This window comes from Lottia gigantea, assembly GCF_000327385.1.
Source record: "Lottia gigantea unplaced genomic scaffold LOTGIsca_60, whole genome shotgun sequence".
Taxonomy (NCBI): Eukaryota; Metazoa; Mollusca; class Gastropoda; family Lottiidae; genus Lottia; species Lottia gigantea.
In genome coordinates, this window is record NW_008710050.1 from 1,222,266 (window position 1) to 1,233,982 (window position 11,717).

Here is an 11,717-nt window from a genome sequence, read left to right on the forward strand (position 1 = left end):
TCCAGATACGATTAAACAAAACAAAACAAACTATATTTTAAAAAGTACTGATTGTGTTCCAAAGACTATTGATTTTAACTGCGTGCGTAAATGGGGTGAATCGTCCATGGGTGGGCACTTTGTACAATTCCGTTGCTCGACTTGCTTCAACTGTACAGATACCAATACACACGGTTAAGGGTTAACAAATTTTAATGAATCTATATATTATGTAACAATCTAAAATAACAAAATCAATTTTAATATCAAGTATTGCACGAAATGAGAGGATTAGTTACTGAAGAGCGAGATATATCACGTGTTCCTTTAGCAACGGTTACATGTGAATTATCATCGTACCGTTGTTAAAGGAACATGGATGTATCATTGCTCTCTGAATAATCCGACGGATTTGACCCTATCCGTTCTTCGGACATGATATACTGATATCGTTACAGTTACGATATATATCACATCACGACTGTGGAACGGTTAGGGTCAGATTTGTCGAGCTACTTTCTGCGCAGAATTATTTTCTTGAGTGCAGGGGGTCATTCTAGCATGCTCAAAGACGCTTCAATATATTTAACAGATTCTAGTCTAGGCAAATTTAAAACTGCTAACTTTGTAAATCGTGCATTAGAAGTGAGCCATTTTGGGGATCGATGAGGGAATACGCTTCCTACGTCCTGTGTTAACTGTGGTGTCTAAGAGTATCATCTCGGGAGAATATCTCGAAACGATTCCTCTAAAATTGTGATATACAATCTTACATAAATGCAGATCTTAATATTTTATTTCGTGATTTTTTTCTGCAGGCTACTACACTAATAGATGACAAGTGGAGTCACTCACAGTAATAACAAGAAACGAAACTTATCTGTACTTTAGTCAGATTGTATGGTTCTGTTAAGGATTTCTAAACGGGAGTATTGAATTGAAAAAAAAACCCCAAAAAACAAAAAAACTCAAAGCACAAATTCTGTACAATGTGGCGCCGATGTATCTATGAGGTTCGATATGATTATTAACAAACAAAAATAACTATAAAATTCTAGAAAATATCAACAAATTTAACCGGTTAATTCGGGTATTCACACGTAAATTAACGTTCGGCAATCCTCGGCAGTCTCCGTAGAGCATAATACGAATACGTTGTATACTCGCTAGCAGAACTTTCACAGTAGATCATTTGATAAATTCACTGTTTTTACCAACATAACTGGTTTGTTAATGGCCAATTTTAAAATTAAACGTTTTTTGAATGTGTTACTAGTAACGAGGTACGATGTCTGGTGCGGGATTATTAACAAATGGTGGTCGAGGGATCTAATTTCGGTCGGCGTGTAAAAGTTTGATGGTGTTGAAGTCTTCTCTCTTCATTATTCCCGACCTTGATATTCTTGTAAAAAATGGTTGTTTCTATCTTTTCATTGTTCACGTCTATAAATCTTTAACCGGTTTCATCACAAATATGTTTAACATTTCAAAATGTCTCTAATCTACGAAGGCAAATAGACTTAAGACAGTCGATATGTAAATGGTCATAAGGGCTACGATTTGGTTCTATAATCACGACTTCTCGTCGAGAACTCCGAATTTTCTTCCTAACCAACGAAATTTAGCTCGAACCTCTTCCTGCATTAAGTTGAAACACATGGCGATCAAAGATAGTCCAAATACTAGGTAAAATACACAGAAAATGTTCTTTTCTTTATTTCCCCACGTGGCACTGCTTGATCCAGGAACAAAATCACCAAATCCTATTGTTGTCAAGGTAACGAAACAGAAATATGAACCAATCAAATAGTCCCATTTCTCCTCCCATAGTGAAAATATCACAGCACCGCCAAAAATGTACAATGCTATAATTAGTAAACTGACGAAGATCGGCACGCGCACCGGTTCATCTTTAGTCACTACTTTTCGCCAGTCAGTTTCAATAGTCACTATGACGTCATTGCTCTCGTCAGTTTTCCCGCGTAATGGATCCTCTTCCGGTGTAGGAGGCTCGTTTCTTTTGGTAAACTTGGTTCGCGGCTTTGCCTTTGGCTTTTGTTTGTCGGCTTTACGCGAATGCTGCGGACAACACAACCACAGAAGACAGTTACAGCTATGTTTATACAAACACCGAAAGCAAGTGCTGAGGAAGCTTCCCATGTTGGCCAGACACAGTAAAGTTAATGGTATTCCGACCAAGGCGTAGAAGATTGTTACCAGTCGTCCATAGAAGGTTTTAGGAGCTATGTGACCATAACCTGTAATGAAAAATAACGATAGTAAGCAGTGACCTAGCCAGGATCCATTAACAGGAGAAAGGGGAGGGTGGGGGGGGGGGGGTGCAAACGAGCGCCTAGGATTTTTAGAAGGCATTAGTTATGTACCCACCACGATCTGCGACTTGTCAATTTGCTTAATGCGATCTGCGACCTGTCCCTGTGCCTCCACGACCTGCGACCTGTTCCTGTATGCTTACCGCAATCTGCGACCTGTCCCTGTGCTTACCGCAATCTGCGACCTGTCCCTGTGCTACCACGACCTGTTCCTGTATGCTTACCGCAATCTGCAACCTGTCCCTGTATGCTTACAGCAATCTGCGACCTGTCCCTGTGCTTACCGCAATCTGCGACCTGTCCCTGTGTTTCCACGACCTGCGACATGATCCTGTATGCTTACCGCAATCTGCGACCTGTCCCTGTGCTTACCGCAATCTGCGACCTGTCCCTGTGCCTCCACGACCTGCGACCTGTTCCTGTATGCTTACCGCAATCTGCGACCTGTCCCTGTGCTTACCGCGATCTGCGACCTGTCCCTGTGCTTACCGCAATCTGCGACCTGTCCCTGTGCTTACCGCAATCTGCGACCTGTCCCTATGCTTACCGCGATATGCGACCTGTTCCTGTGCTTACCGCAATCTGCGACCTGTCCCTGTGCTTACCGCGATCTGCGACATGTCCCTGTGCTTACCGCAATCTGCGACCTGTCCCTGTGCTTGCCGCAATCTGCGACCTGTCCCTGTGCTTACCGCGATCTGCGACTTTAGCTCTATGGCTCTATGGACATAAATAGACTAATGTCGATGATCGTTTAAGAAAATGATTATCTCCTCACCATTCGTCATACAATTTAAATATATACAAGATTACAAACGTGACGAAAATAATTTAAAATGAAACATAATTAGAAACACACACAATAGACAATTTTAATCACTTAATCTTGTGAAATATTGGATTTTTTTCATAATTTGTATATTTTCAAATTTGACTTTAACAACGAAACACTTTTTAAATATCGATTCAATATCTATCAGACGCTTTATCAAATTTCAATCAAATTATTGAATTAGTTCAATTGCTCATTTTGAATTACAATGATAAGGGAGTAAATTGCCCCATTCTTCCCAAACAGTGGCTCCACTATTGTAGAGGCTGATTGTGTCAAGCCCATAGGCTCCACCCCAGAAAAAAAGTACCGAATTACGTAACTAAAAAGGTTAACACACATAAGATTTGAACGACATTATATATGAAGGTATACATCTTATGCTGGGGCAATTTTATGACCTTATTTCAGAAAAAGAGTCCACATTAAATGAGAATAAGGAAACTCATCTTTAATTGATAGCTTATCTTGTTTTACAGATCAAAATTGTAATTATTTTTTACACTTGTTTTTATTATTATTATTATTATTGTTATTATTTTCATTATTATTATTATCATTATTATTATTATTATTATCATTATTATTATCATTATTATTATTATTATTATTATTATCATTATCATTATTATTATTATCATTATTATTATTATTATCATTATTATTATTACTATTATTATTATTATCATTATTATTATTATTATTATTATTATTATCATTATTATTATTATTATTACTATTATTATTATTATTATTATTATTATTACTATTATTATTATTATTATTATTAGTACTGTTACTATTTTTATTATTGTTATCAGTATTATTATTATTCTTATTTCTATAGATACAGAATTAATATCGACTACACAGTCATAAACATTCAACACATGGTACATTTATTTACATGCATCGTGTGCAGCTAATGCATTTCTAATATCTCTATAACACATTATTGATCAAAGTATATCATATCTTTATCATATCATATTACCGATTGCCATTATTCTGAAATATCTCAAATTAATAACGGTGATTTTATTGCTTTAAAGGAATCAGTACATTAGGTATTGAAGGCGTCTGTAACACACTTGATTAAAGGGATAGATGCGCAATTTTATTTTTACCAATCATACTTTAGTCTCAGAAACGGAAATTTTTAGCAAAGCCAATCTAAGATAGTGTTTATAGCTCATCGTCAAAATTTAAGCCTTCAAATCCATGCGCGTTCAGAATTATCCGCGTTTGAAGACTCGTCATTTTAAGATGTTCTGTGATACATAGAGCAGACATCTATAGAAATAGTGAGTAAAATTCCAAGTTTCAATTATTCTTTAAGGAATTATGCAATTTTTGTTTATTTCTAGTACTTCTGAAGACTATTTAAATAGTCAAGACTAAAATCAAACCCCAAAAAGGTGCAACGGTTCCTTTAAAGTTGTGGAAACTTTACATGACGACACTTGATTGGGTATGCGGGTAATGTTGGTCGTGGGTTCTGATCTCGGTTAGCGTCTGATAGTCAGTTTTCCTCATTATCTTAGACAACCCAATGACCTTGTCAGTTTTTTGGTATGCAAATACAGTGGCTCAACTACCAAATTGGCTGGTTGAACCAAGTCCATGGGCCCACACCCCAGGTTTTATTTTTGATTTAAATGAAGTGGCTATAAAAATACTATTAAAAGCGGAACGGAAGATTGGTTTAATTCTAATTGGACTGTAAATTGACTTACAGGTGGGTCTCAGATTGCAGGAGAGTATATGTTAAATTCCATGGGCAGGGGGCCCAATCCACTAAGGTCCACGAGCCCCATTCATCTAGATGAACCACTGGTCCCCAATCTATTACCATTCCACCCTTTCCTTTTTCCCCCCATTACTATTTTGCATCTGCCCCTTATCGCCCCTGTCCCATTCCGCCCCGAAAACAGCCGAAATAAGGTACGGTAGTTTTTTAAATTCACAAGTTCAGTAACCGGAATCGGGCGTCCCAGGCGATACAAAAACGGAACAGAAATTATATTTTTATGCATTGAATTAGAAAAGTGAAAAATAGAGTAGTTATTTTGTTTGATAAAGTCAAAAAGCGAAAACAGGTGTCCCGGGTTCAACATTTGAACGTCTGGTAGAAAATCCCTGGTGGCTATTTAACGGATTCAATAAGAAAGATAAACGACAGAATTAGACATATTAGATTAACATCTACACAGTGGTTTTATTAGTACAACAATCTAATTATCATACTTCATTTCTTTAAACTACCTTCAGAGACAGGTTAACTTAATACCACAGATAGACTAGGCAGCTATGGGCCCTCGAACTAACGGGTTTCGTTGTCCCCAAACCAAATAATCAACTGATTTCTCTTCACAACCCCCATTCTGCCTAAACTCAATTTTCTCAACGGATTTAAAGTTGTATATTTTTCAATCAACTCGAATGGACATCAAAATGTTTTTCAAAAGGAATTGTTGAGTTGTGGGGTCCTTGATCCATTTGGAATCTTACTACGTCTCACTCGATCCCGCCCAGCTTAATAAACATTTGTCACGTGTAATTTTGAGGAGGTAACGTGCTTGGTTTTCGTGACTATGTGAATTTCCGGTTTATTTAGAAATGGAGGACACTATTTCTTTAGAATTAAAATCAGAATTTGATAGAAAAAGCCGAGAAGCAGAAAATCGTTTAAGTTTCAGAAGAACAGTATATTTTGTATTAATAGTAAAAATTTAAAGTCCGTTAATAACAATAACGTTTACTCAATGTCTCTTCTATAGTTATACAGTTATACACAAGTTCTATTGCTTCATTAGGCTCAATACAATTCAGTTATTTTCAACGTTTCAAATTGATCAGTTACCGTATTTAATGTAAATTACGATCTCGGGTTAATTATGTTTTTTTTAGATACAGTACAATGAGGTGAACTGTAGACGTAAAACTTCATTAAATAGTATTTAATATTAATTGTCGTTATTGTATACTTAAAGATATTGTAAAGAAGTTTTCTATATTTTTTTTTATGTGTATCGGAAACACTCATAACATCAATTTGCATCATTCCAATTTTCAATCAGACGTTTGTGGTTCCTGCAATTCAACTAAAACTAAATGACGTCGTTAATCGCGAAAGGCCTCATGTGATAAACATATCTGGCGATTTGTGACGTCACCCAACACTTAGTTTTAGTGGGATTGCAGGAACCACAGGCGTCTGACTGAAAGTTGGATTGGTACAAATTGATTTAACAAGCTAATTTAAACAATTTCGAGTTGATTAGTTAGTGTATTTTATTTAAATTCTTTTCTCTGGTCGATTACGGTACGTCAATTAATTGCAGTGAAATGGAGTGAAGTGCATTACGACGTAAAACTCCATTGAATGTCATTTCCAGTCAATTGTCTTCGTTATAGACTTAACAAGTTAATCGATGTACTTCGTGTGCTATCATTTCCAGCTCTTTGGGTTTAATTCTCTCGCCATGTCATATCTGTTTTCAATCGCCTGAAGGTCTGAGATATCGGAAACTATTGTGTAATTCTTATCTTCACAATATCAAGTTATTACGAACTGTGTCTGATACCTTGGCATCATTAAGCACCTTTCTTGTATCCCACAAGTTTGTGATTTGATTGGATAGGGCACTAGAGAAGCCACTATTCTTGTATCACGAGAGTTTGTAATTGCAGCGATTTGATTGGATGGTACCGAATAGCCAATCGGAGCCCTCAACAGAAGGAAAACATTATTTCTTATTTTTCACCGGCTTGTTTAAGTCAAGGGCTTTGGTTGGCTGTAATCGGTAGAGTACCATCCAATCAAATCGCTGCATTTAAATACTAGATATGTGCTTAACGATACCAAGGTATTGTCGCAGCTGAGTTAGTAATATCTTGATATTGTGAAGATTTTCTACTCCGAGAAGATGCCTTGGAATATTGATTATAATTTCAAGGTTTTCTTTCAACTCGTTAAAAATATTGAAAATAATCTTATCTAATGATTAACCTTTCACAAAAACAGATAATTGATGTAACCGTCACAACGATTTGTTGATATAAGTTCTAAAATCGAAAATTTAAATAAACTTCCTAGTGATATAGAGACAATTATGAAATAAAAAAATATAGCTTGCTAGGAAGGATAACAGACGCCCACGGCAGAAATCAGAAAGTACGATATTGTTGTTATCCTAACAAAAGTTGCAGAAGTAAACTAAACATAATACAAACTGAATAATACATTATATGACATCGTCGTAATTTAGTTGAGTTTAAACTTTATTTGTAGGACCTCAATTACAGAATTATTCTCAGGATTTCAGCACCCCAGTCTCGTGATCAATTGATTAGAGCACCACAAGCAATCATGTCAACCCTTCTGTAAATGGGTACAGATAGTCCCCAGATCAATGACATGAGGTATGACCACGGACAAGAATTAGAAAAGATAATGGTGATTCTAAGCTGTTATCCTTGTAAAAATTGTTTGTTTGTTACATTTCCTTCTTCCTTTCTGATATTAGTCTAGATCGGTGGTTGTCAACCTGTTTTTGTCCTCCAATACCAACAGTAATCAGTAAGAATGTTAGCCGAGGCCGTGTATAGTGTTGTCCTATGAGATGTTGTATATATTGCAGTTAGCCTGTGACACATCAGAAAGTGCAATATTACCATTAGGATATTCCAAAAGGGTTCATCTCACTGTCACGTCGCACAGGGCGGGAAGGGACAAAAACCTCTTTGACTATAATCTAATTTTTATAAACCATCCAGACTCAAAATAAATCATATGCACACATCTGACTCATGAAAATCGTCTGGAGATAATACAATCCAAATTTATTTAATTCAATTAATTTGTTTTATTTCAATTTTAATGGTTTTGTATATTATATCGTAATATGCCTATATTGGCGTAGATTTAGTTATTATAGTCCAGGCCACGTATTCTCGAAACGATCTTAGCGCAAGGATATCCTAGAATCAATGTTAGAATATAAGACACTAGGATATCCTAGAATCAATGTTAGAAGATAAGAACCTAGGATATCCTAGAATCAATGTTAGAAGATAAAAACCTAGGATGTCCTAAAATCAATGTTAGAAGATAAGAACCTAGGATGTCCTAGAAACAATGTTAGAAGATAAGAACCTAGGATGTCCTAGAAACAATGTTAGGAGATAAGAACCTAGGATATCCTAGAATCAATGTTAGAAGATAAGAACCTAGGGTGTCCTAGAAACAATGTTAGAAGATAAGAACCTAGGATGTCCTAAAAATCAATGTTAGAAGATAAGAACCTAGGATGTCCTAAAATCAATGTTAGAAGATAAGAACCTAGGATGTCCTAAAATCAATGTTAGAAGATAAGAACCTAGGATGTCCTAGAATCAATGTTAGAAGATAAGATCCAAGAACATCCCAGCGCTAAGATCGTTTCGAGAATACGTGGCCAGTATTCTAGAATGTCTATTATTTTTAAGGGTTATACAGGGGTTATTGAGGTTCAATTGCTACAATCTTTTAAGTTTAGTTTAAAAATGGCACTCTAACTCAGCTAAAAGGATCAAACTGTAGGTTTCAGCTCATGTAAAATGGATCCCCGATAAGACTAAGGATACAGGCTACAGACTTATATTTCCCTTCTATAACTTGAATAAAGAGCTCTAAAAACGCTAAGAGGCGATAAACACTATTTTAAACGATAACTTGTTTAATGAAAGCTATTATAGACCGGAAGTTATTCATCCGCCATTGATTATCAGCAAGATTAAAGTCTCGTGAATTGATTTTTCACCATATTTATCAATTAAAGCCCACTTAGATGTAGAGTCAACTAAGTTTTATTACTGAGAATTTAATACTTGTATTTATGTCTTAGGCACGCCATTTTATATTCTCATATTTTCATCGATTCAAATACCAATCAGGCGTCACTTCCGGTTAATATTTAAAAACCTGTTTTGTTTGATTTAGTTTTTATTGCTTTATTTCAAGTATTCGGACTTGAAGATTAATCTGTTAATCTAACAAGTTGCAAGAGACAGAGGCTGTGATTGTGGTGGATGGTCTACAGGTTCTATATATAACAGAAATAATGAACAGGCAGCTCGTTATAAAGAAATCTGTCAATTTCAGTCGGCATAAATTTCACTTTGCTGGGACCCAGGAGCTTTTATGACAGTTTCAGGCTAACCAATATGGAAGTCTTTCAAGTGATGTGGCTTCAACAAGGTGAGTTCGTGCCTCCTCCAGTCTATTAAACTTTATTTGCTGGGTTTAACTAGGGATTAGAGGAATAAATAAATAAAATATAATTAGTGACTCTACTAATAGTTGAAATTCTGTTATATCAAGTTAAATTGCCATTTATAAATTCCTTTGAGAACCCTAAACAACAAAACAATTATTTTTATTGAACCCAGTTCGTTCGATTCAGTCTAAAACGACTTAATTGCATTATTTGAAAGTCACTTCGTTTAATTCAATATTATTCAATTAGTTTTCTATGTAAATAATCTAAACCGATCGAAGACCATAGACGCAAAGAATTGAGGATGAAAATAAGGATATAAAACCGTTTAATTATCAGCATTTAGTTTTATCGGGTCTGCTGACTCAAATAGAAACATAATCTTGAACATTGCTTACACTGTTACATTGAAAAACGACCATGAGGTCGGTCTTATAACGTATAGCGTCATGTAAATGGCCTTCGAAAATTTACACGTCATCACATGAATTTCATGTCATTACATTAATTTCGAGTCAAACGTCATTTACACATCATTACATTAATTTCACGTCAAACGTCATTTACACGTCATTACATTAATTTCAAGTCAAACGTCATTTACACATCATTACATTAATTTTACGTCAAACGTCATTTACACGTCATAACATTAATTTCACGTCAAACGTCGTTTACACGTCATAACATTAATTTCACGTCATAACATTAATCATTTACACGTCATAACATTAATCATTTACACATCATTACATTAATTTCACGTCAAACGTCATTTACACGTCATTACATTAATTTCACGTCAAACGTCATTTACACGTCATACGCAATATTATGTTATCACATGATTTAACATCATTATCACGTCATTTACACGTCATATTTACCTCAGTCAAACCTCATTTAAACTTGTCACAAAACAATTAAATCTTCTTCTTCCATGCATAAAATAATAATTTGTTTATCATTAATCGGGACATTATCATGCACGGCGAATGTTCGAATTTATTGCTTTTGCATAAAAGATTTTAAGCTATGCGATTTAAAATAAAACAAGTGAAATGTCAGACCATATTGTTTTAAAAGTTGTTATAATTAAGAGGGTTGTAAAACACAGAGTGGGTAAACATGAATCTATTAGTGAGAAATTATCCGCTGTTTACTCTTGTCTTCAGATACTAATTGCTTTGTGATTTTCTCATTTTTGACATGCACACAGACTTGACTAACTGACTAACCGCATGTTTAATAGCATGGAGCTAATATAACTGTACTTAACGGTTAGAGTGATGAAAGATTATAGTTGCCGAGCAAAGACATCAAGTTCAATATTTATCTTGCTTTGCTTTAGTCGACTAAGATGGTGAGGAGAAACGACTACATTTTACAAGGATAACAACTTAGGTTTTTAAAGATTCTTCCTACCAGCTGGTCCAAAGCTCTTGGCAGTAACCTTTCTCGGATTATCTGTACCTATTAACAACTGGGTATAGACCGGAATTATGAGTGAAGATTACTTTCACGACCACCGTTTGTTCGAGATCCCTAGCAAATTGTGTCATATCAAGATTAAAGTCATTGTCCGCAAATGATGCCTGCATACTTCAGTTGACGGAACGAAATACTTACTAGTGTACTTATTACTATATAATACTAAATCTACCTTACCTATAGTAGTAATGACTGTAACGGAGTATAAAAGGGCACCTGCAAACGACCACTGTAGTTCACCATCGCCATCCTTTCCATCCCAACCTTTCTCTTTAGTCGCTATAAACACCTCATCTTGAAACGATAAAAAGACTTCCTCAGCTAAAATAGTCCAATTCCTTTCATAGAATATATTCAACTCTTTTGTCAAGTTCCACAGTTTTTTCACTTGTTCTTGTCGCATCTGAGCCACATTGTTACGTTCAACCACCTCGTGTGGTGATTCCAATAACATAAAAGCGTATCCACCTAACACTGAGTAAGCCACAACCAGAGAACATAATCCAATATGAGAAAACATAAAAGTTGTTAATTTTCGGCAACACTTGCCGCACTTCGATTCCTCATTATTCTTTCGTTTTCTTTTTTTCTTACAACAGCAACAACAAATTGTGACTTCTTCCTCCTCGTCGAATTCAAATGACGGTGATGATGGGGGTGGGGGAGATTCCGATTCAGCATCAACGTCTGTGTCAGCGACTTTATCAGCGCAACAGCAACTACACTTCGACTTTTTTTTCTTCTTTTTCTTTTCTTTGGGCACTTGTGGTCTACGACGCGTATTTTTGGGTCGTCCATTCATTGTTTTAGTTTGAGGACACC

General features: G+C 35.6%; 1 protein-coding gene across 1 annotated transcript; it reads right to left on the minus strand.

Moving 5' to 3' along the window:
* Positions 1-1,575: 1,575 nt before the first annotated feature.
* Positions 1,576-11,478, minus strand: LOTGIDRAFT_63595 (hypothetical protein; the record flags this gene model as incomplete). The annotated part of the gene is made up of 2 exons (XM_009064052.1): positions 1,576-2,237; positions 11,073-11,478. Coding segments are annotated over 2 exons (1,068 nt in total), but the record flags the coding sequence as incomplete, so codon positions are not given.
* Between the last annotated feature and the right edge of the window lie 239 nt (positions 11,479-11,717).